This window comes from Castor canadensis, chromosome 10, assembly GCF_047511655.1.
Source record: "Castor canadensis chromosome 10, mCasCan1.hap1v2, whole genome shotgun sequence".
Taxonomy (NCBI): Eukaryota; Metazoa; Chordata; class Mammalia; order Rodentia; family Castoridae; genus Castor; species Castor canadensis.
In genome coordinates this window covers 110,775,269-110,802,489 of record NC_133395.1, presented here as the reverse complement: position 1 = coordinate 110,802,489, position 27,221 = coordinate 110,775,269, and the positions used below count along the sequence as shown (strand labels likewise).

Below are 27,221 nucleotides of genomic sequence, written 5' to 3'. Positions count from 1 at the left end.
AAGCAAATTTAGTAAAGTACTGACTCCTGTTTATTCCAGGGGATAGGAACTTAGGTTTCTATTGAGTTGTATTTTATTTTATCTGAACAGTTGAATTTAATTAAAAACATATTTTTCAAGAACATGCTGACTGGCTTGAGTACAGAAGATGAACTGAAATGGAATGAGACTGGAGAAGAGTAGACTGCTCAGAGAACTACTGCATTAATCCAGGTAAGAAATGACAGCAGCATGAACTAAGGCAATGAAAGTGGAAAGCAATATAACATGTAATATGAATTAGGACTAGAAATTTCTTCTTACAGTTATATAAGCATGGTATGCCTAGAGATCTACAGAAATAACAGCAGATCAAAATTGGGTCTCAATAGTCATTAACGTTGAATCCAAAACGAATTACAAATAAAAATATTGCAAATTCCAAAAAGATACGTAGATACAAAGATAATCAGTCAACTCAAAGAACAATTCCTTGATAAATGTGTGAATCTGGATATTCTTCCATGAAAAGTATTATTTCAAATGACTATCTGCATGCATGTGTATGCACAAACATTCTTGAGAACATGCACAAAGAGGACAACCCAAACATATCCTGTCTTGATTAGGAGAAAGTAGGTCCAGGCGCCTACTAGGTCTCCACCCAACTTCCTATCACAAAGCATACGGAGCACAGCTCATTCAGTCATCAATATTCGCTTACCAGGATTTGTAAGTTTCAACTTTTTCTACTCCTTTATAGAATCATCTTTCCTGTTTTGGTCGTAACTTTTGTCTTGCCTTTGTCTTTTACTAGATAAAGTCAGGTGCAACTAGCATTATTCTTTCACTTAGCATACATCAAGTACACAGGTAACTGCTCTCTGGTAGTTATGTGAAATGGTCATATTTTAGAGTTAGAGCAGATCTAATTAGTCCTGTAACTTTGGTAAATTAACTCACTATCAACAGTGAAAAGCAACCACAGAACAGAAGAAAATATTTGCAAATCATTTCTCTGATAAAGGGTGACATAAAAAATTATGAAGAACTCCTACAATTCAGTAACAGCAATAAAAGCTTTAAGGAGCAAAGGATGTGAACAGACATTTCTCCAAAGATAAACAAATAGCCAGTAAACACATGAAAAGTGCTCAACATCACTAATCGCTAAGGAAATGCAAAACAAAACCACAAAATACCACTTTACACGCACTAAAAAAGCTATTAAAAAAAAAGTAACAACTGCTGGTAAGGATAGAGAAACCAGGACACTTGCACACTGCTCGCAGGACTATACAATGGCACAGCCATTAATACAAACCTTACAGTGTGGTGGTTGCCATATAGTCCAGCCAATTCTACTCTGGGTATACACTTGTTATGCTTTGCTCGTGACTCAGTGTCTCCCAAGGGTCCACTGTGATTAAAAGCTTGGTCTCCTGAGTGGTACTGTTGAGAGGTGGGGCTTCACTGAGAGGCTCTTAGGTCACTTGAGGGTGTGCCCTCAGAAAGTTCTCCTGGGACTCCCTGGTAGTTCTCAGGAGAGGGTTGTTATAAAAGCCTGAGTTTGGTTCCACCCAACTCTCTCTTCCTAATTGAAGATGTAATCACTTGTTTGCTACCACCATGATGTGACACAGAGAACTGAACTGATACTAGTGCTATAACCTTAAACCTCCACAACACTGAATTAAATAAACCTCTTCTTCCTAGGCAGCCTGTATAAGGTGCTGAAAAACCGACCACTGTAGGTCCACATGTTCCCCAAAGACAGTGATTAGCCAGGGAAAAATGTCCCCTCTCCTTCCCAAGAAACACCTGTTTGCACCAAAATCTTCGTGCCAAAACATATTCTTCCCACAATACAATAAAAAAACTGTAAAACCGAATACCGGATTCTGGGTCCCGCTACATGTCCCCCATGCAGCCTTTCCTTTCTCTTCTCTACAAATAAAACTTTTGTGACCTTTGCTGCTTGAGTCCTCCTTTGGTTTCCATCTTAAGCATGGACCAAGGACCCTCACCACCCAAAAATTCCAGTGTACCAGTATTTCATTATAGTGACAAAAGGCTAATATGAGCAATGACTGCAGGTGCTCAAACATAATTGTACACTCATGCTCTGAACACCATTATTTACAAATGTCCAAAGGATGCTAAGGAAGCACCAACATGTCCATAAATGGATGAATGGATAAACAAAATGCAGTGCACACATACAATGGATGGTGTAATGCTTGCACAACAACGCAAATGTACCTAATGCCACTGAACTGTACTCTTGAAAATAGTTAAATGATAAATTTTGTTATGTAAATCTTATCACAATAAAAATACAGAAGACAATTTTTCCTGTTACATAAATGAGTAATTTGGAGTATAGGATAACAAGATACATTTGATTAATTTTAGGAAGTGAACTTTTTAAAATTTGAGATATAACAGTATTCTAATGGTTTCTGTCACACACACACACAAAGATCTATGCATATATAGAGATACATGCATGTGTGTGTATATATATCTTGTCACTGTTCAAATAGGAATGTAAGTATAAATCATTTAATCTCAAGGAACATAGAGCAAAAAAAGAAAAATTAATACAGAATTTTAAAAGGCATACAACATATATATAATATACATTAATATACAACTTTTAAAAAAATATATAATCATATGTTACAGCTACTTTTGTTTCAACAAGTATACTGGAAAGCTGGGTGTGGTACCACACACCTATAATCTCAGCTGTAGAAGGATGGGGAGTTCAAGACCAGGCTGGGCTACATACTGAAACTCAGTCTTAAAAAATAAAGACATGATATTGATTAGAAAAAAAAATAGGTAAGTTTTTAAAACTAGAACTTACTCATATTTAACTAGCACTTGAAAAAAATAAAATAGGTTCAATTAAAAAACTTTTAAATGGTCCTTTTCTAATACTCTTCAAAAAAAAATGGTGTGCTGGGTATTGAACTCAGAGTTTCACACTTGCTAGGCAAGAGCTCTACCACTTTAATCATATCCCCAAACCTTCTTGCTTTTAGTTTGTTTGTCAGACAGAGTCACACTAACTTTGCCCAGACTGGCCTCAAACCATTATCCTCTTATTTCTATCTCCCACAAGTAGGGTCTTGCTGACTTTTGCAGAAACTAGCCTAGAACAGTCATGCACAGTCCTGTCTCCGCCTCCCAAGTAGTTGGGATCACAGCTGTACACTACTATGCTTTACCTAATATTCCAGTTCTTAAATCCCATTAACTATGAGTTACAAGCCTCCCATGGATTAAAGTAAAAACTTATATTTACAACATCAGCTATCAAAAATATTAATATGGAGGACGAACCATCAGTTTTTAACCTGATCCCTGACAACTGTCCTTTCCATTTCCTCTGGATCCACCACAATGCCCTTGTTCAGTGACTTCACAGACGTTTCTCAAAGCTTACCTAAACACACCAAAGTTACTCTTCAGTTAATTCTGATTAATTAGTTTTATATGGTAAGAAAACATCTGTAGAAAGTTTTCTGGTCTCTAAATCACCTTCAGGCTCTCCTAAATGTTGCCTAAAATTTCTTCCCTAATACCTACCAATTTCATTCAAACGCACAGTTTTTTTTTTTTCAGCATTTTTAAGAGCCAGAAATCCTAGTATTTCTATTTTTTTAAAGTCAGACTAAAGATGCAATGTGTGGATAATTAAAATGCTCCTATCATGTCTCCCTTCCATCAGTATGCAATCTCTTACCTATTAAGGTGTTTCTTAAACTTTATCTTTTTTCTAAGTCTTTCATAAGATAATGCTTTCTTCACAATAGGCAAGAATATGTCTATTTCTAGAAAACGATTTACTATTCCCTGTAATTTTGTTTCACCCTTTCATATACAACTTTCAATCATCTGATCTAAAGTCATGATTTTTTAAATCACATGAAGTGAGAATTTAACTATCATATTAAATTCTGGCATATATTTTTTTCATTAAAAGTGTATTTGGAGCCCAGTGCCAGTGGATCACACCTGTAATCCTAGTTACTCAGGAGGAAGCAATCAGGAGGATCGCAGTTCGAACCCTGCCCAGGCAAATAATTAAGAGACCCTATCTCAAAAAACCCTATCACAAAAAATTGGTCTGGTGGAGTGGCTCAAGGTGAAGGCCCTGAGTTCAAATCCCAGTACCGCAAAAAAAAAAAAGTGTATTTGGGTTTGAAATTAAAAGTCAGAAGAATTTCCAATTACAACCCAAAGAATTTCAACCTCCTAGCTTGTCGTAGCCTAACCTAACAAGAGAGACAAACTTAGGTTCAACAATACTTAAGGGACCAACCTTAGGAGACCATCTGTTCTAAAGACTTTTGATCTCAAAAACCCTTCACACTTTTAAATTATTGAAAAGCCCAAAGAAGTTTGCTTATGAGGGTTATCCTATTGATACATTAAAAATTAAAACTGAGATATTGTTCAACAAAATATAAAAACTATGAAAGTAATCATTTAAAAAATTAAATAAGGTGAGCATCACTGTTTTACAAATCTCTGTAATGTCTGCCTTAACAAAAATAGCTACTGGTCTCATAGTTGCTTCTGCATCCAGTCTGCTACAATGTTAGCCTGCTTCAAGTATGGGAAGACAACCTAATCCCATAGCTAGACAAAAAAAATGACAATCTATTTTGAAGACCTTTTCAGGTAATTGTGAGTATTCGTCTAATACATTAGTTAGTTGCAATGAAACTGTATCAATGGATTTTCATACTTCATTAAAACCCACTGGCGATGGTGGGAGTGGGGGCTGTAGCACAGTGGTAGAGCACTTGTCTACCGCAAGTTCAAGGGCCTGGTTTTGATCCCCAGCACTAAATACATACATGCATAGAAAGATAAATAAATTATGTTAAATCTGCTTTGGGTATATCTCGTACCCATGTTTGATTCTGTGTCATGACATACCTGTCATTTGGGAAACACTGTTTGACTGAGTTAGAGTCTTCCAATTATTGATACATTTCATTATAAACAGTATCACAAAATAACATGTTTTAACACCAGTCACCAGAAAAGAACTTAAGTACTGTAAAACTACTAAGGTCAAGATGGCCAATACAGATTTTTCAAATTCTAATCTTTGCTTGAAAGCTCAAATTCTGTCAGTAGTAACAAATATTGACAGTTGCTTTACTTGAAGTGACAAGTTTACTTTTTTTCCATTTCAAAAAATATTTGCCAAATTTCTAAGTCTCAAAACCAGTCAGTTCTTTTTTCAAGTAAAAGGTATTCTATTAAAAAAAAAAAAAAAAAAAAAACCAAAAAGCCTCAATCACACAAATACTTCTCCTATGTAGCACATATTCATTTTATGATACATACACCCGAGGGTCAAGTATAATAAAAGTAATTTATATTTCTGGCCAGGGACAGTATCTCACACCTGTAATCCCAAATACTTGGGAAGCAAAGATAGGAAGAATCTCAATTCAAGGCCAGGCTGGGCAAAAAGTGAGACCCCCCACACACACACACCTCCACCATGGTAGTTCATACCTGTAATCCCAGCTTTGCAGAAAGGCTATGTAGAAGGTTCCTGATCCAGACCAGTCCAGACAAAAACATGAGACCCTATCAGAAAAACAACTAAACCAAAAAGGGCTGGAAAAGTGGCTCAAATGGTAGAGCACCTGCCTAACAAGTGTGAGGCCCTGTGTTCAAATCCCAGTAACACCAAAAAAAGAAAAAAGTTACATAGTCTGGAAAATAGGCTTTTTTCTCGTTAAGTATGAGTGCAGGGATATCACAGTTCTGTGCCACTACCTGGACTCCTAATAAAATACCTGCAGTATGTATTACTCTTGAACCCTTAGTGAAAATGTCAACAAAGTGAAAAGCATGTAACATTTTATTATGAGAATAGGTTTTACACCTCAGCATAAAAATGGACCAGAGGTTCATGGTCCACATTTTGAAAACCACAGTTTACATATACAAGCAAGTCTCTTAAAATCAAAGAAAAAATGGGTATAAATAATTGACTCTATATTCAATGACAGAACATCTTAAACTAGCCTCTAAGAATTACTCAGGTAACTGTTTCCAAAGGAGAAAAATAAAATGATGAATCCTAAAGTATGCAGTAAAGGATTAGCTTAGCCAAAGAAAGGTTTGGCCCTTACTAATCTTCTGGGAGGTAAACTCTAAGCCCTTGGGATGTCCCACTTTGGGGCCTTGGTGTACATTAGAGAGTTTTAAAAATATGACTTATGGTAGTGGATGGAGGCCATGCAGCAGCAGCTTGAACTCTGGAGGGGATAAGGATTAATATCAGCTACAAGCCAGGTGCCTGTGGCTCATGCCTATAAGCCTAGCTACTCAGGAGGCAGAGATCAGGAGGATCGAGATTTGAAGCCAGCCAGTACAAATAGTTCACCATACCCTATCTCAAAAAAACCCTTCACAAAAAAAAGGGCTGGTGGAGTGACTCAAGGTGTAGGCCCTGAGTTCAAACCCCAGTACAGCAAACAAACAAACAAAAAAACCAAGAATGGCTGCAAGGACAGCTGACCATGCCTAGGTGACTGATCCCTCAATAAAAACAATGCAATGAACACCAAAACTCAGGTGGGCAGTCCTGGCTATCAATACTTTGTAAGGTTTTGCAGACATTATTGCTGGGAGAAGTTATGCACTGTCCACACAATCCAACTGGGAAAGACAATTAGAATTTTTTGTCTGGAATTCTCCTGGACCCTGCCCTAGTATACAAAGTATTGTTACAGGTGATGGGGAAAGAGCTGGTCCCTACCCTCTAACAGCTCATATTCCACTAGAGGGAGACAGACCATAAACATGTGACAAATAAATATGATCGCTTCAGATAGTGCTATTAGGAAATAAAAACAATGAAAGTGATTTCCCTTCATTCTCAGTACTGTCAGTAAAAAGATGCTCAAAGTATCAAATGTGGTAGGCAAAAACGTTATTTTGCATTTTACTATGTAGAAATACTATGACATAAATATGTGCCTAAAGTCAAAATTCCTTGTTAAGTGTTTGATGCTGGGCAACAAATGTGACCTCCAACTCTTAAGTAAATTTCAAGCTCAAGGCTAAATAGGTAAATTTCCTCACAGTTTCAAATCTAACTTCTATCGGTTCAATGAAAGCACTATGCTAAAATTCCTGAAAATAGGCGTGCTTACTATTTTTATGAAAAAGGATGAAAAGAACTCCAATTCCAAAGGCAGCTATAGACAATAAGGGTAGTCCAGGACCAGGTTCTTGTGCAGAAGTCACTCAAAGGAGGGAAAAAACAACCACTGACAAGGACCATTTACAACAGAACCTGGAAGTCGGGAAGAGGGAACACTTTTCCCATTCATTTTACACTCTGAAGAACTGAAGGCCAAAAAAGAGTAATTAATAAATTTTCTGTTATTAGATTTTTCCTTATAAGCAAAAACAATGTCTCTTGAACGAGTAATAAAGTTGTAGAAAGTAAGAAAAAGATCAAATACTTCCCTGTTAATGTCAAAACTACTAAAAGCTACTGCCAATATAAGCCCAGCCTTCCTTTAAAGGGGGCTGAAGTGAGGAGAGAGTGAGGAGTGAGAGAAGAAAGGAGGGAGGGAAGAAAGGAAGAAGGGAGGAAAGGAGAAAGGGAGGGAGGGATAGCAGATGCCAGAGGACATTTATCTAATCTTTCAATACAAGCAACCCAATCCATATTACACGAACAGTAAGCAATCTGTTTATCCTGTAATGGTAGTTTCCAAACTGTTGTTTCACAAACCTTGCAGAGAGCAACTATTGTTCCTACTCTACAAATCTTACAGCACTCTGCTGCAAATTTATAAATATTTTATGTCTGCAGGGAAGTAGCAACTTGGATATAAACAGCTTTTAATTGCCCAGAAGGATGAAGAAATTGCAGAGAGAGGAATGGATTCACCTTGCTGGTAAGAGCCTCTGGTTCGTCACTGCCATCTCTAAATAAGCATTCAGAATCTAGTGTATGCAAAGTCCTCTCCTCAAAGCTCACATCTGATGATGAAGCTCTATAAAATCTTCCAACAGTTGCCCCCCACGGCTATAAGAGTAAAGCTTAAGTCCCATACCTTAGAACACAGGATATTCCAAGAACTGACCCCTTCGTACTTTCCCTCAGACACATCCTGTGTCATCCTTTTCAGTCCTCACTCAACAATCATATATAAGACATGTGATCCCCAACTGAGAACATGGGAGGGAGCTATTTCTAACATGTATCCTTCAGAGAATATAGATGAAAATCAAATACCAAAGGAAATTCCTAAGGATGAAAAGAATGACATCAGACGGTAACTGAAATCCCTATGAAGAAAAAAGGAACAATGGTAAAGGTAATTACAGATATAGGAAAAGTGACAGTATAAAAGTGTAAATATATTGTCTACTTTTTTCTTCTCAATTTAAAAGACAATTTATGAAAGAATTCTAAGTTGCACTGTTGAACTAATCAAAAATAAAGATGTACTTTATAACAAAATTAGCACAAAAAAAAGGGAGGAAATGCAGTTACCTTAGAGGAAAGAAACGAGACAACAGAAACCACAGAAAAAATAAGAGTATTGAAAATGGTAAACATATAGGTTAATATAAACTTTGTTCTTTTATTCTGTAAGATGACACACTGTACAAAACAATAAAACTGTATTGGTTGGATTTTTAGCTACATGAACATAATATATACATATAATAATAGCAGCACAAAAAAGAGGGAAGGAAATGAACTACACTCAGGCTATTAGTACTAGTCTGAAATAGACTGATACACGAGAAGCACACTGTAATCCATGGAGCAAAAACTATAAAAAATATAATTTTTAAAAAAATCAAATAAATTAAATGGGGCTGGGAGAGTGGATCAAGTGGCAGAACACCTGCCTAGCAAGTGTAAGGCCCTGAGTTTAAACCCCAGTACCACCAAAAAGAAATAAATAAATGAATACTAACTCTTTAAAAAAAAAAATTAAAATGGCAGTATTGAAAATGAAAGGTAACAGAAAAACAAAAAAGACATGAGATATATTAAAAAACAAATAGCAAATGAGAGACTATTCAAAAGTAGTATTAATAATAAAGGATTAAACACTCCATTAAAAAGACATTATCTCAGCAATCCGGAGGATCCGGAGGATCATGAGTTCAAGGCCAGCCTGGGCTACATAAGGAGACCCTGTCTCAAAGAACAATGCAACCAAAAGACAGATTGTTGGACTGTATTTTTAAAAACAGGTCCAATTATATGCTGTATAGAACAGACACTTCAGATCCAAAGACACAAACAGGACAAAAGGACAAAAAAAGATACACTACACATTTACCTTAAGAGAGGTGTAGTAGCTATACCATTATCTCTTAAAATAGACTTCATGTTAAAGAAAAAAGGGACATTAAATAATACCGAAAGTTTCCACTGAACAGGAAGATGTAACAAATATAAATATATGCATTAAATAAAACAGCCCCAAATAGGGAAAGCAAAAAAAAAAAAAGATGCAAATTGGCAAATTAACAATAGGTAGAAAAGGGCCAAACCTTAGTACAGCCAAAAGAAAAGCAGGAAAAAAAATGCATACTAATTCCTTTGGACAGGGATGTAGCTCAGTGATAGTATGTACTCAGTATGTCCAAGGGCCTGAGGAAGGAGGGAGGAAAGGGAAAGGGAGCGGAGAAGAGGGAAGGGAAGAAAGGAGGGAGGGAAGGAAAGAGATAATGAAACCAAAGTGTCCACATAAATGATCTACAGTAAGAAAAAAAGATCCGTAAGAAAGCTATCATAAGCAGACTTCTCATTTTTTTTTTTTGGTAAAGTAAGGGGTGGGGACTGAAAGAATGGGAAAGATGCAAGAAAATAGACTAAAGATTCAGATGAAGGAGAGGCAACTGAAGGTATATAGAAATTAAGAGTTTGAGCCAAAAGGTCCGAAGGAAGGGAGGGTCAACTGGAAAAGCAGAAATGAAAGCTAAAAAATGGATAGAGTGCACTGAATGAATGATATGAAAGCTGCAACAGAGACCCTCAAACAGGCCAGAGGGAAGTGAGAATGAAGCAGGCATGGGATAAACCATACTTAACATACCAAGCTATCCTCTTGAGTCTGGACTAGGAGCAAGAGAAACATCACTTAACATCTCATAATCAAAGTAGACAGGTACCCATATAAAATCTTAAGGAACACACCAGAAGTAAAGGCTGTCTCACACTTTAGAAAACATACCTCTAAACAGTATTGCTCAAATCAGGAGGTCAAGGTTTCTTAAGATGTCAGTATGTGGTCAAATTGAACCTAACAGACTAGGTAAAGTAGGAGAACCAACAACAAAAAAAACTGGTCAGAGAAAGGTTCCAAAGAGCTAAGGGAACAAGAAACTAAGCAGATAAGGGATACCTGAAAGGTTACAGCTTCTTGGCCTTGACATCTCTTAATTCCTTGACATTTGAATCATTCAAAGTCTTACAGATATGGCTATAATTTCTAACTAGTTTCTACCTGCCTATTCCTTGGATGAGGCTACTTATCAGACCTACTTAACTAATACTACAATTGCTCTTTTGATCTAGTCAGCTAGTTTCAACTCCACTGTCAACCTTGATGGTGCAGGTTTTTTTTCCTACATCCCTAAAAAGTCAGCTGTTATTAACCTTCAAATCCAACTAACTCCAGGAACATGCCTGTTTCTCCAAGATGTGGTTGTCACCTGCCTAGATATTTACATTTCTCCTAGGAACACTTCTCACTCAGTGCACAATCCAGTTTGGGACTCTGAAACTACACTCTGCAATGCCTAGCACATAACTTTCTGAAAAATGGGAAATGCTTCACCATTCAGAAAGCAAGTTAGTATACAAGCTCCCTGTTTACACACACACACACACACACACACACAAAGAGTACACTTGCCTAATCTTTCAAAGTCCTGCTTGAATTATCTAATTTTACCCAAACTAAATTTACACCCATTAAGAATACAGTATTAGGGACTGGCAAAGTAGCTCACAGGATAGACCACCTGCCTGGCAAGAGTGAAGTCTGAGTTCAAACCCCAGTACTGTCAAAAACGACAACAACAAAATCAAGACTACTAATGATGAGGACAGTAAGGAGGGTTTTCCTAACTCTCACCATTTCTAATCCCAAATTTCTCTAAATGAAAGAGAAAAGACAATGCAAGCAATAAGGTATTTCATTTTAAAATTTAACTGCAAGAGAAATGTAATATAATCTGCATCAAGACTAAGAATTTCAGTGTTCTTTAAAAAAAAAGCATTTGATTCTTTCTTGGTGGTAGAGATTAAGAAAAAGCATATATTCAAATACAATACTCCCATATAACACCAATCTTTAGAGAAGTTTTGCTCCTCTAAAAGAGTATTTTATACAGACCACATATGGCTCCAGTCCACCGAGGATCCGAAAACAATACTATGAGAACATGGGTAAATAAAGTCCTATTAAGATAAATTTCAAGAAGGAACCCTCCAAACTTCACCATTGGGTTCAATTAGCCACTTCTCCTTTAATGTTCCCAAAGTTCAGATAAAATAATTGTCCTTACTACCTGATCCTAAAATAGCAGGCAGAGACCTTATTATAAACAGATGTACCCCCAGTACCAACATCAACAGGTATTACACACACATATATTTTTTTATGTGATAAAATAATCAGGATGCTAATTCTAACCATTTGCACTAAAATTAGTACAAAAAAATACAATATACACGGTCTGGAAGTTAACAGTGAGGACTTACCATACAAATGAATCTTAAAACACAAATAGCACAAACTAAGGGCAAGGATTCCCAAATTGTGATCCTTAAAATACACATCTAAAGAGTTGTATTGATGTGACATGAGTACTGTAATAAAATTCCAATCAAAGTTGTGGCATTAACACAACAGTTTACTTTTCTTTCATTCTAGTAAGTCTAAAAAACTATGTTAATGATCCCCTTGGGTCCTGAAGAGGCTGGAAACCTCTCAGGTTCACAGAAGTTCAGCTCTCTAAACCCACCATTTCCAAAGTTGCAATAGCAACAAGTGGGAATGAAAGGATTGTTCAAGGGAAGTGTGTATGTGCCAGGGCTTAAATAACACGTGACATTTCTGCTTCATTTCCTATGGATAGGTTTCAATCACATGCCCACCCTAAAATGTGAGAAGGGGTAGTAAATACCCCCTATTTTTGTTGTTGGGGCCCAGAAGAAAAGGAAACAAGCTTGGTGAACAGTAAACCAGTCTTTATTTACTTCAAGAGGTTTTAAACATTGCTTGCCCTTGAGCATTGACTAAAATGAACTTCATTCAGCAGATAGATTGGGACCCTAAGAATTTGTATGTGAGCTTATCAAGTGATTATGATATACTCCAAATTGGGAAATAACCACTAATGGAGCAAAGATCTTAGGGCAAATAGGAAAAACAGTTCCACAGAAAAGTTTAGAACAATACACTGAGATGAGAGGAAAACTAACAGGTAATGAAAAATTGAACCTTCAGTATAGGGCATGGTGGCATGCACCTGTAATCCCAGCACTCAGGAGGCACAGGCAGGAGGATCAAGTCTAAAGCCAACCTGAGCTACACAGGGAGACCCTGTCTCAATGCTCTACCCCCACACCACACCCCCAAAACAGCCCTCACGCCCAACAACATAGGTCACAACTTGGCAAATTCTTTCCTCCTTTGGCCTTTTTATAAAGCAGTCTCCCACGTCCTTCTTCCTATCTCTACTAGCTTCCTCTCAGGATTCCTTTCTTCCACTCATTCCATGTTGTCCTAGCCATGAGCTCCTCTCATTCCTTAAATGAACTAATTCACTTCCATTACCACCTCAAACACTCTTCTCTGACACCAGCCTCACATTTAACTGCCTGCAATAAGGACACTTCTCCACTGAGATCTTCCACAAGGGCTTAACTATTCCTCAAATAAAATTCATCTTATCTTCAAACCAACTCCTCCTCTAGCATGCTCTATCTACTCAGGTCTTCTACTCAAAACCCTGTAAATCACTAGATTTCATCCTTCTTCAGTCTCTATAATCCAATTAGCTAGCAAGTTCTATCAAATTTAATTTCTAAATATTTCTGAAATTTCCCAGAGAGTGTCTTAGGTCAAACCTACTCTTATCAAATGGATAGAACGTCCCACCAGTCCCCATGCCAACAGCTTCAGCCTGCACATCAATCTATATTCTGTACTACTTCTCTGCCAGAATGCACTCTTGCAAATCTTGTACTGATTCCTTGCTTTGGATCTCTCAGTGGCTCATCACAGATTTCAGGGTAAAGTTCCAACTCCTTAGAACTCAGGCTCTTCATAATCTGATCCCATCTCCAATATGGTTACCTCTTGACACTCAAGGTACCCTGTGCAGCAAGCTATTAACTTCTTGACAATTCTCCAAACGCATTCTTGTATCCCTTATAGAATTTCATATAATACTCAATGCACAATAAAATCAGAGTCAAAAACAGGATGCATAAAAAATTATGTTAAATTTGCATTATCACACATGGAACTAACTGAAATTATTAAACAGGCAAATATCAGAGATTTGAGCTTAGGTAAAAACACAAAACCAGAATCACGAATTTGGGACTCACCACCAAACAACAGTTTTCAAGTATTTCTCTGTGGCCCTAAATCCTTCAGTGTAGAAAAGGTATGCTATTGTTGAGCAATGGTGGTGCACGTCTATAATCCCAGCACTCAAAAGGTGCAGGAAGAAGAATTGCAAATTTGACTAGCCTGGCTACACAGTGAGACCGTCTCAAAAACCAAAAAGAAAAGAAAAATATACCTTTAAGCTTATAGCAAGTAAATTTAGATGAGTAAACTCTTCCCAATTAAGAATTTGAATTTAGGCTGGGTATAGTGGTTCACGCATGTAATCCCAGTTATTTGAGGTTAGGAGGACTGTAGTTTGAGGCCAGTCCAAGCAAAAAAGTTATCAAGATCTCATCTCAATAAAGAAAAAGCTAGGTGTGGTGGTAAGTGCCTATCATTCCAGTTATGTGGGAAGTGTAAGTATGAAGATTGGGGACCATGCCTGTAGGGCAAAAAATGCAAGACTCTACCTGAAAAATAACTAAAGCAAAAAGGGCTGGGGGCCTGGCTCAAGTAGCAGAGCACCTGCCTAGCAAGCGTGAAGCCTGGAATTCAAATCCCTGTACTGCCAAACAGGGAAAAAAAAAAAAAATCTGAATTTCAATTTAGTAGGCAAAAGTGGCCTTTTCACTAAAGTTATAAGGAACAGTAGTTCTATCCAGACTCTACTTTGTAACCAATCAGGTTACACTAAGATCCAGTAAGAGTTATTGTTGTTGTTCTTTTAATCAGTATCACATAAGGAGATGCATGAATCACTCAATACCACAGGCATAGCTGCTTTTATAGTGCTTTGCAGATTCTACGCTTAAGGATCTATGGAAACCCTGCATTTAGGACATCTATCAGTACAGTTTCTTGACTAGCTCAGATGATCATTACCATCTTTTAGCAATAAAGTATTTTTTATTTAAGTACGTACATTTTTTAGACATGCTATTGCACACTTAATAGTCTACAGTAGTATAAACAACTTTTATGAAAACTTCATGTGCCTCACTTTATTGTGCTATTTACTTTGCTGGAGTGGTCTGGAACTCTGATCCCACTATGTCTAAGATATGCCTGCATAATTAAAAATTCAGGGTAGAGGACGGTAGTGGAAACTAAGAATATTTGAGAATGCTAATCACTTCACCAGTATCTCAGTAACAGCTAAGACCACAGATTTAAAGACTGGGGGTATAGCTCAAATGGTGAAGTGCTTGCCCAGCATGCACAAGACCCTGGATTCAATCCCCTATACCACAAAAAAAAAAAAAAAAAAAAAAAAAAAAATTATAGGCTTCAATAACTAGAGATTTTGTTAATTTTTGCTTGAATCTGATTTGATGCAAACTGTCCATAAAACACATCATCTAGAACAAGAGGCTTAATCCTGCACTTTTCCTCTAGGCACCCAGCATTTTCCACAGGATCTCACCCTAGCACAAACAGAATGTATTAACGGAATATAAATTTTACATTACACTAGAACAATAAAGTAACACAAAATAGTGAAAAACTTAAAACAACCCAAATCTAACTAGATGGATTATCTGCTTTTTTTATTACTACCATAACCAATTTTAATTACATTTTCATAATGCTTAATTTGTCTTAGTGGGACTACATCACAAAAAAATAAAATCAATTATTGTATGACTATAAGACACTCTCATTTGTATATATCAGTAGGACATTAATACAGCTACAAAGACTCTTTCAAGATTCAGTGGTGAATTAGAGAAGTTTCCTCATACAACTACATGAATAAGAAGAGTCAGGATTACAAATGACAAACTATATTCCCATGAGAGGAAGAGAGGAAGCACAGTAGGAATCAAAAAGCGTTGGCACAGATAACAAGCATAGGCAAAGAGAAAGACAAGGCAGAGAAAAGTAGAAAGCGGTCCAGAACTCCAACCCTGGTACCCCAGTGTTAGAAGAACCCAAAATCACAAATACAAGTAAACTTAAAGAGTATAGGCAGTTCTAACACAAAAAACAAGCAGCCCTAGCCACAGGAGAAATCCAGTCTCACAAGCCATAAATTTGGTGTGGGAATTTGACATGGCAATAACTCTTATGTAGCAAAAATGCATTTTGCCATTTCCCTAACTTGGAGTGCTATCACCAGGTACCAGTGGAAGAGGGGAGAATGAAAGGAAAGGCTGACAGTGTGTGAATATGATCAAAGTACTTAATTCATATTATTAAAGTAGAATAAAATTTTTAAAAATTGTTTTAAAAAGGAAGGATTAAAAAAATAATAAGTGGGGTATTTGATCAAGGTACATTATATGTATGTATGGAAGTATCACAGTGAAACCTCTTTGTAAAATCAATATAAACTAATAAACAGTAAATAAACTAAAGCAGCTTAGTTACCAAGCTGAAAAAAGCAAAAAGTTTGTTTGCTGTCTCCAAGAATCTCACCTCATTTTTGAGACCTAAAGAGAACGAAAACAAAAAGATAGAAAACAATATTGCAAATAAACAGAATCTGAAAGCAAGCAGGAGTAACTGTATTTATATCTGACAAAGCAGCCTTCAAGCCAAAATTATAAGACATAAAGATTACTACCTATCAGTAAAGGGAACAATCCACCAAGAAATGGCATGATTACAAATACATACACCCAAAATGTTGGTGCACACAATTTCATAAAATAAACACTATTACACATAAAGGAACAGACGCATCAAAATATAACAATAGTGGTGACTTCAATTTCCCACTCTTATCAAAAGAAAGATTTTCTAGACCAAAAAAAAGTCAAAGAAACTTCAAAGTTAAATTACATCTTAAATCAAATGAACTTAACAGATAGCTACACAATATTCCATCTAACAGTAGTAGAATATACATTCCACTCAGCAGCCACAGAAGTTTCTCCACAAAATAATCGCATTTTAGGCCATGAAACAAGTTTTAATGAATATTTAAAAACTGAAATAATTACGTGTTTCTTATTAGTTCAAAATGGAATAAAACAAGCAAAACTAAAGATTATATAAAATCACATGGAGATTGAAGAATATACTTTTGAAAAATCAGTAGTCACTGAAAAAAAATCAGAGGAGAATTTAAAAATTTCTAGAATCAAGTGAAAATGAAAATACACATAACACAACCTGTGGAATACAGTGAAGGCAGTTTTAAGAGGGAAGTTTATGATGATGGCTATAAATGCCTACATTTAAAAAAATTAGCATAATCTCAAATAAATAACCTAATGATGCATCTCAAGGTCTTAAAAAACCAAGACAATGCCAGAAAGAAAGAAGTTATTGGGGAAAACAAATGGACAAAGAACACTATAAAAAAATCAATGAAGGCTAGGCCAAGTGCCTCACTCCTGTAATCCTATCTTCTCTGGAGGCAGAGATACAGAGGGGCTCATGGTCAGCCCAGGCATAAAGTTAGCAAGACCTTATCTCAACAAACAAGTCTGACATGGCAGTACACACTTGTAATCCCAGCTACAAGGGAAGTGACAAGTAGGAGGATCACACCCGGGCCAGCCCCAGGGAAAACTATGAGACCCTATCTCAAAAATAGCTAAAGCAAAAAATGGCAGTGAGTGTTGCTCATGTGTTACAGCACCTGTATAACAAATGTGAGGCCCTGAGTTCAAACTCCACTACAAATAAATAAATAAAGTTATTTATTTCAAAAGATAAACAAAATTGACAAACCCTTAGCCAAGCAAAAGACCTAAATTAATAAAATTAGAGAAGAAAAGGGGGATGTTACAAAGGATATCAATAAAATTCAGAGGACTGGGGAATATTTTAAAGACTTATAAATTTCTAGACCTAGCAAAAATGAATAAAATGATAAAAAAATACACCAATAACAATATTAAAGCAGTAACAAAGTCTACCAACAAAGAAATGACCAAATCAAATGATTTCACTGCCAAATTCTACCAGACATTCTAAGAGCAATGTTTCTCAAAGTCTTCCATAAAATAAAAGGGAAGAAGTGCTGCAGACTCATTCTATGAAATCAGTATTACTCTGATACTAATAAAAATTGAAAACATGTAGACCAATTTCCTTCATGAACATAAATACCAAAATCCTCAATAAAATTCAACAAAAGATTATAAAGAGCCAGGTGATTATAAAGAGCCAGGTGCAGGTGGCTCATTCCTACAATCTGAGCTACTCAGTAAGCTGACATCAGGAGGTTCACAGTTCAAGGCCAGCCCAGGCAAAAAGTTCACAGGACCCTATCTCAACTAATAACTGAAACGGTAGCATTCATCTGTCATTCCATGTTATGTGGAAGGTTAAGATAGGGAGGATCACAGTTCAAGATTAGCCTGGGAAAAAAAAATTTGCGAGACCCCATCAAAACAGAAAAAAGCTGGCTGTGGCAGCATGCACCTGTCATCCCAGGGAGGATCACAGTGCAGGCCAGCCTGGGCAAAAAGTGAGACCCTATTTCCAAATCACCAGAGCAAAAAGAGCTGGAGGTGTGGCTCAAGCAGTACAGCACATGCCTAGAAAGCACAAAATCCTAAATTCAAACCCCAATACCACCCAAAATAAAAAATTAAAAGATTATTCACTGTGATCAAGTCGGTTTCATTACAGTGATGCAAGAATGGTTCAGTAAACACAAATCAATAAACATAATACAGCATATATATAGAACAAAGGACAAAAATTACATACTCATCTCAATAAGATGCAGAAAAAGTCTTTGACAATATTCAACATCCCTTCATTTTAAATGCCCTAAAGAAACAAGGAATAAAAAGATCTTATCTAAACATAATGGCTATGTACAACAAACCAACAGCCAACATTATACTGAATGGGGAAAAGCTGAAAGCATTTCCTCTAAAATCAGGAACAAAACAACGGTGTCTACTCTCTACACTCTTATTAAATATAGTACTTGAATTCTTGGCCAGAGCAGTAAGGGGATAAAATAAAAGAGTTACAAATAAGAAGGTCTGGGAATGTAATTCAAGTGGTAAAGTGCCTGCCGAGCAAGTGCTTGCCTAGTAAGTACAAGGTTCAAACCTTATACTGGGGTTCAAACCCAAGAATGAATGAATGAATGAGTGAATAACAAAAAAAATTTAAATAAATAAGCAGCACCAGTTTAGGCCAGGCACAGAGGCTCACATCTATAATCCTAGCTACTGAGGAAGTGGAGATAAGGACGATGGCAGTTTGAGGCCAGTCTGGGCAAAAAGTTCTTAAGACCCCCTTTCAACCAATGGCTGGTGAAAGTGGTGCACATGTCATTCCACCTACAAAGGAAACAAATAAGAGGATCAAGGTCCAGGCCCACTGGGTATAAGCAAGACCCTATTTCAAAACTAACCAAAGCCAAAAAGGCTTGAGTGTGGCTCAAGTGGTAGAACACCTGCCTAGCAAGCAGGAGGCCCTGAATTCAACACCCCACCCCCTACCAGTGCTTCAAAAAAAAGAAAAAGAAAAGAAGAAGAAGGAAGGAAGGAATACATTTAAGAAGAAATAAATTAAAGAAGACACTAAAAGATAGAAAGACCTCCCATGTTCATGGACTGGGCAGAATACTGTAAAAATGTCTATGTTACTGAAAGCATTCTACAGATTCAATGCAATACCCATCAAAATTCCAATACAATTTTCAAAGAAGTAGGAAAAAAATCCTAAAACTCATATGGAAGAACAAAACACCCCAAACAGTCAAAAGAACAATGCTGAAGCCGTCACAATACCTGGTTTCAAGTATTACAGAAATACTTGAAATACTACAGAACCATAGCAACAAAAACAGTGCAGTACTGATACAAAAATAGACATACAGACAAATGGAATAGAATAAATGATCCATAAAGTAAACCTGTGACAACTACAGCCATCTGATTCTCCACAAAGGTGCCAAAAACATACACTGGAGAAAAGAGAGGCTCTTTTAACAGATGGTGCTGGGAAAGCTGGATATTCACATGTAGAAGACTGAAACTAGACCCCTATCTCTCATCCTGTACAAAAATTAACTCAAAATGGATCAAAGACCTTATAAGACCTGAAACTTTGAAACTACTACAGGAAAACAACTTTAAGATGTAGGCATAAAGAATGACTTTCTGAATAGGACTTCCATAATAATACCAAGGACTGACAAATGGCATTGCATCAAAGCCAGCAAAAGGAAACAATTAACACAGTGAAGAGACAGTCTACACAACAGTAGAAAACCTTTGCCAGCAGTTCATCTGAAAGGGGATTAATACCCAAAATGCATTAAGAGTCAAAAAATTTAAAAACCAAAAGAACAAATAACCCAATCAATAAATAGGCATATGAATATCTTTAGCCATTGGAGAAATGCAAATCAAAACTACATTGAGATTCCATCTCACACCAATTAGGATGGTTATTATGAGGAAAATGAAAAACAAATGCTGGTGAGTGTATGAGAAAAAAAGGAACCCTTAAACACTGTTGGTGGGGATGTACATTAGTCCAGCCTCTATGGAAGTTAGTTCGGAGGCTCTGACTAGAGACTCTTCAGAAAACTAAAAATAGAACTACCATATGATCCAGCTATCCCATTTCTGGATATATAACTTAAGGCATCAAAGTCAGTATACAGTAGAGATACCTGCATACCCGTATTTTATGCAGAACTATCCACAGTAGTCAAATTACGGAATCGGAATCAGCCTAGGTGTCCATTCAACAGATGAATGGTTAAAGAAAATGTTATCATTGAGTCATAAAGAAGCATGAAATTAGTGTTGTTTTCAGAAAAACAGAACTGGAGATCATCATATTAAGACTAAAGCAGACTTACAAAGGTAAGTATCACATGTTTTCTCTCATAGAATCCAGTGAGAAACAAACAAAAAGACAGGAAAGTAGAAGGGGGCAATTTATGAATTGATCAGGGAAGGGGGGGCAAGAGAGGGTAATGAATCTGACCATATTATGTTATATGCACGTATCAAAATGTCAGGATGAACCCCATTATTATGTGCAATTAATATATGCTAACAAAAATACACTGCATGCAAAAAAGATGTATTCATTCCCATTCAACTTCTGCTTAGTATTTAACATTCTCAGTTTGTACTAAAATATTTTACATATTTTCTGAATTACAGCAGCCACTACCCAACTGATCTTGGATGTCTCTCTTTGTCTATCTTTTATACTTGACCCTTCTAAAACTTGTAGTGTTATTTAAATTTCGGGTGTCATGTACCCCTTTGAGGATTTAATAACATCAGAAACCCTCTTCAGAAAAGTGTATACATACATACTCAAGCCGAAATTCCACAAGTCCTATTTTAAAAAGGCCTAGCTATTACTTCCCAACACCAAATTGTCATTCTAACATTTAAAGTACTTTGTAACATTAACTTCGCTAATTTATTTCCCATATTTTTCAACTCAAACCAATCAGGACTATCTCATTACCCTGGCATCCTCTTTCCTATCTTGTTGTGTTCAAGCCTAACAGTTTGCTTCTAACTCTGACAAATCCTTTTGGTATACCTAAAATGCCTCCTTACCATAAGGTTTCCTTCTAACTACAATATGATCCTTTCTGAATTCTGAAACATGTTACCTCCATCTCTTATGAACTCACCAGGTTCCCTTTTGTATTATACAACGGGAAAGTCAGGAAACAGAATGCACTCACTGTTGAATTACATATTAAATTACATTTTTAAATAGTATGTTTTACTTGTTTTCCTTCAACCTCTGCAAATCTTTTCAAAGGAAGCACACACATGCCTTGTATTTATGTATGTTTTCTCCTCTTCTACCCAGTGTTATCCTCACAGGCAGAGGTGGCAGCTCCCCTGTCCTGGTGTCTCGTGTAGTCTCCAGCACAAAGCAGAGGGACACTTAACATAGAAGACTTGAATATTTGGGCATTCATGTTCTTCAGCATGTCAGATATTCTGTAACCTAATTATAAGACTTCGTAAGGGTTATCTTTTCTCCCTCTACTTAAAAGTCAAACAATGCTTCACTCTTAGTAGGTACTGAGTTAACTGGGAACTTTTCACTATTCAAAATCCTCACCTAATGACCTTTTACCTAGAAGGGAGCACACAAAGATGGCTCCTCACAAAAATAATTCAAATGAAAGACAATTATTTCATGTTCTCATTTACATGTGAAAGCTAAAAAAAAAAAAAAAGACTTCATAAAAACATATTAGAAAGCACAAAGTCCCAAGTTCAAACACCCCAGTACCCTCCCCCCCAAAAATATGGGAGTAGAATAGTAGTTACCAGAGGTACATGTGCTTGGGCAGGGGGCGGGTAGATAGAGAATTGTTAACAGGTCCAGGGGTGCAGCTGGATGGGAGGAATAACTTCTAAAGTTTTAAAACACGCAGGGTAACTATGACTGACAACATTTAATTGTATATTTCAACAGCAAGATGAAATATATAACTGCTTATTTCTATAAGCAATAGTAGAGAGGATTTTCAATGTTGCCAACTCAAGGGAATAATAAATGTTTAGGGTAATGGGTAGACCAATCATACTGATATAATCACTCACACTGTAAAATGTATTTTATACCCCATAAACATGTACCTTATATGCCAATTAAATTTTTTTAAATGTTTTAATGGGAAAACTGATTTCAAGGAACTTCCATACTATATACAAAAAAAATTTTAAATCTAAATGTAAAAACTACTATCCTTTAGTACTAATACAAATACAACTTAACTCAGATTTAAATTAAATTCAGAAGGTCAGGTGCCAGTGGCTCACACCTGTAATCTTAGCTACTCAGGAGGCAGAGATCAGGATTATGGTTCAAAGCCAGCACCAGCCAATAGTTTGAGAGGCCCTATCTCAAAAACACTCATCACAAAGAGCTGATGGAATGGCTCAAGGTGTAGGCCGAGTTCAAGTCCCAGTACCGCAAAAACAGATAAAATAAAATGAAATAAATTCAGTAAACAAAAATACTACCCTAAATTATACACATGCAAGCTACAGAAGGAAGCAAAATAGCATAAGCACATGAACATATTGGGGCAGTATTGGGGCTTGAATTCAGAACCTTGCATTTACTGAGAGAGTACTTTAGCCACGTACTTCTCCCGGCCCCCCTCCCCCCAGCTTTTTGATTTGATCTGAGTCACTGGTCAGCCCTTGTTTGTGCTGGATATTATCAAGACAGAGTCTCACAAACTATTTGCCTCAATTGGCCTCCTCATCTCTGCCTCCTGAGTAGCTAGGATTACAGGTATAAGCCACCAGCACCCGGTTATCTTTTTTACTTTTCAGATAGGGTCTGGCAATTTTTTTCCCAGGCTGGCCTTGGATCATGAGTCTCCAACTTAAGCCTACCACATAGCAGGGATTCACACATCCAGCTTGTTTACTGAGATGGGGGCCTGAGCTGGGCTTGAACCATGATTCTCCAGACCAATTGGGATTACAGACAAGAGCCACCATACCTGGCCTAAACACTTTTTAAGAATTCTTAAACATGATACAAAAGTTTATGACTGGGGCTGAAAGTGTAGCTCAGTGGTAGAGTACTTGTCTAGTGTGAGACTTTGGTTTTGATCCCCAGCACCATAAAATAAGTAAGTTCACCACAAACAGATTATTGATACAACATGGATGAATCATAAAAAAAAAGCTAAGTGAATGAAGTAAGATACAAAAATCCAAAGTATGATTCCATTTATATGAAATATCCACAGTAGGCAAATTCAAAAAGTAGATTAGCGGTTGCCATGACCTGGAGGGATGGGAAAATGAATAGTGACTTCAAATGGGCAAGGGGCTTTTTTTTTCTTAAGAGTGATGACTATGTTGTAGAATTAACGATAACGCTGCAGTATTATAAATATACTGAAGATAGTGAACTGTACATGTTAAAAAAGTGAATTTTATGGTACATAAATTTTATCTCAAATTTTAAGCCTTTTATCAGGGGGTATAGCTCAGTGGTACAATGCTTGCCTAGCAAGAGATCCTGGGTTTGATCACCAGCATTACACACACAAACATACACACAACACACAAGTTTATGATTACTTTGGCTATTTTATCTTAAAGAAAACTTTGTAAAAGGAATCTTATCTTGCAGTTTTGTTTTTCCAACTGATCTAAACTAGCAGTTATAACCTAGTTCCTTACTAGCCCCTTGTTAGAATCTCAGCATTACTGTTGTCATTACTTGCCAACATTTACAAAAAGAGATTTTGCATAAAAATCTGATTTCGGGTGTCTATTAAAAAAAAAAAAAAAAAAAAACCTGGAGATGGGAAATAGTACTAGGCACCTCTGAGCAGCAACAAGGCCTGGCGTGAGCAGCAATGAACACACATGGTCCTATGGTCATGATCTCCACCATTTCCCACTATCTTCTAAACACTGAAGCCAGGTGTTAGCTGTCATTTAGCTTCCCAGATGTGGGATTTGTGAATCTAATCTAAACAAAGACCTTCTACCTTTCTTATTAGGGTATACTGCTGATAAATTAAAATGTAACTATGTATGATTAGTTTTTACTAAAATAATAAAAAATCATGACAGTGACATCATTTAAAAAAAAACAAACCCTGCAACTCTTACACATTCATGCTGTATAAACAAAAGTGAAGTAATTTAGGAAAAAAAGTTCTTCAGTCTACTCTTACAGACAGAAACAAACTAAAATAATATTCATCTACTCACAGACAGAAAGTAGTGCAGTAATTATTTCCTATCCCCATCATTATGTGTTGGCACAAAATGTAAGAATGCTGTCCTATTCAGATTACTGAATGGATGAGAACAAATTGCTTTATTTACTCACTGATTTTATATTTAAACCACCTAAAACCTTCCTAATACTTAAATGCACAATAACAGCCCTTACCCCTTTGTAGGTTCTATGAATTAAACTACATTTTACAAAGCTATCATCATTCTAATAGCTAATAAAATAACATATAAGATGACTTCTAAAAACAGTGATTCCATTTACCGTAGGCAAAACAAACTTATTTTTCAAAGTCTTTCAAAAGAGAAACCAGATGGGTCAGTTACTTAATAGTACAGTGACAAACCTCAATGTTTTCCCTAGTCTCATTAACTTGACCAAGGTTTACAGTGACATTGTAAAGATTAATATCACTAAGTATTAATGGATATTATATAAAACTGGAATAGTACCACAACTGCAATTCCTAAATATTTGAGTGCCAAAGTGCAAGTAGATTTCATCTTCAACTAAAAAGGAAATGGTGGATTAAACCCAATGGTGGATTTTTCTTTTTCTTTTTGAACTCAGGCTTGCTAGGCAGGCACTCTACCACTTGAATCACTCCACCAGCCCTGCTCTGTGTTGAGTATTTTCCACATAGAGTCCCCAGAACTATCTGCCTGGGGCTGGAGCTTCCAACCAAGATCCTCCTCATCTCTGCCTCTGGAGCTGCTAGGATTACAGGCATGAGCCATAGCACCTAACTGGATGTTCTCTTAACAGTCTACCAAATTCTGAAAGCACACAATGATATAAATCACAAAATAAATTTTTCAAAAGTGTAGGACTATAAACAAAAATGGAAGCACAAAATGCTGCCACAATGGGGTGAAGATTTTAGAGGAAAACCTAGATCATATCTGAGTTTCATGATGCTAACTATACAGGAATTAGATATGATATGCTTTACCTGTTATATAGTGTTATACTCTGTATCCGTTCTGTTCAATATAGTAACCAACAGTTACCTGTGGCTACAGAGCACTTGAAATGTGCCTAGCAAAGCTAAAAAAGTTTAAATTTAATTTAAAAGTTTCCGTATGTGGCTAGTGGCTATCATGCTGGACAGTTAAATTCTACATATAATTTGAAATACAAAGTATAAATCTGACTATAAACAATTTTCCAAAGTATTATGCCCTGATAACACCACTAACACTCCGGATATCAAATGATACAGAACTTAAGCCATCAGCCTAAACATAAAGCTGTCTCTGAGATGAGAATGTGTGATATTAACTAGATTCAGAATTTAAGGTCTGATATTTGCTAAAAGGTATTATCAAAAATTACATCTCAAGTTTTTCCCCATTTTTTTGTAAAAGGGGTACTCACTTTCAGATAGTTTCCCAATGCATGCAAGTTACTTTCCCTTCAAATCTGTCCAGTATCTTCTGTTCAGAAAAACAAATGGCAAAATTAAGTACTCAGCACTAATAAATTCCCGCGACTCGGTAAATTTCACAAGGTAATTTTCCTTTTCCTTAAAATAGAACTACAATTATTTGGAAGATTTTGTATCTCCTGAAGCCTTATTACCCATCTTCCCACGTTTTTAGGTGTACGAATCGTGCAGATTTAGTCGCTATTTTCATTACTAGACACAAAGTATTCTTTTTTTCAGTCCCCAGATTGTTGCGTCTTTTTTTGGGGGAGGGGGGGCACTTCAGGTATTCTTTGACCAGCAATTCCTAAGACAAGAAAACTAACCAAGATGGTGCACAAAATGTCAAAAAGAAAACAAGTCTAGGAACTTGCACACAAGGTAACAACTAGTCCCAATAAAAATCGAGCAGCTATTTTGGTTGGTTTTAGCTTTTAATTGCAGCTTTCCCCTACCTCCCGGAGAACATGCACTATCCCGAGAAGCAAACAGGAGCGCAAGGTCGTGACCCTGGGTCACAGCCGCCAGCTCGGCTCCCGCCCTGCAGCGCAAAGCCACCTGTTAGGCCCCAGCCTCACCTGGCAGGAAAGAGGAGGCGCCTGCCCGCCAGCGCGCCGGACGCGAGCGCGGAACCCGCCCCTCTCGCCCGGGCCGCGAGACCCCCGGCGGCACGTGGGTTTCCCCGGCCCCGGCCACTCTTGACAAGCTGGTAGTCCACAGTCTCTGGCCCACCGCCGCACGCCGCCCCCGCCCGGGACACCCGCTCACCTCGCCGCACCCCCGGCGAGCGGGCGGCCCGCACCGCTGATCCGCCCTCCTTCCCTTCCTCCCCGGGAGGCGCGATCCCGCCCCGCCGCCCCTCACCTACCTGGTCGCGGAGTTTGAGAAACGCCATGGCGGTCGCCTCCGCGCCCACTCCAGCCTTAGCCGCCGCCCGGCCCACTCTTCCCGCCCCAGTAGCTTCGGCTGCAGCCCCGGGGTCGGCGGGTCGGCGCGGCCGGCTGCGCTGAAGATACCGCGGGCAGGGGGCGGCACCGCCTCCCCGGCCGCCTGCCCGCCGCCGCCGCCGCTGCTGCTTAGAGGTGAGGAGCCCAGCCGGTCCCGCCTCCTCCACGGAGGAGTCCCCACCCTCGTCCTTCCTTTCTTTTTCTCTTAGCTGTCTTCACACGCAGCCCCCGCCGCCGCCGCCTCCTCACGCCCCCTTCCCGAAATACCCTGGCAGCTACCGCCGCCGTGCCGCTCCAGCCCGCGGAGCGGCGGCATCCAAACTCCACTCCACAATATTACACCACCGCTCGCCGTGATTGGCTGTCGCTCGGGGGAGAGGCCAGAGTAAGCCGAGCGTGCATTGGCTACGCCGCCGCGCTCGCTCGGGCCCCGGCCCCCGCCTCCCGCGGAGGGAGGGAGGGGCGAGGAGGAGGAAGCGGAGAGGGGTGGGCGCGGAGCGGTGGCGCGCGCGGGGCGGGGAG

The 27,221-nt window shown here is 37.9% G+C and overlaps 1 protein-coding gene across 3 annotated transcripts in view; it reads right to left on the bottom strand.

The window, feature by feature from the left end:
• Window positions 1-26,925, bottom strand: part of Ankrd28 (ankyrin repeat domain 28) — a 156,371-nt gene extending 129,446 nt beyond the window's left edge. For 2 of the 3 annotated variants that reach the window (XM_020176983.2, XM_074043859.1), the window contains exon 1: window positions 26,621-26,925. In XM_020176983.2, the coding sequence (XP_020032572.1) occupies window positions 26,621-26,647 (27 nt within the window). In that variant the 5' untranslated portion in view covers window positions 26,648-26,925. Of the gene's footprint in view, window positions 1-25,703; window positions 25,724-26,620 lie in introns of those variants that run through there. The other variant, XM_074043860.1, reaches the window with a different exon arrangement.
• Between the last annotated feature and the right edge of the window lie 296 nt (window positions 26,926-27,221).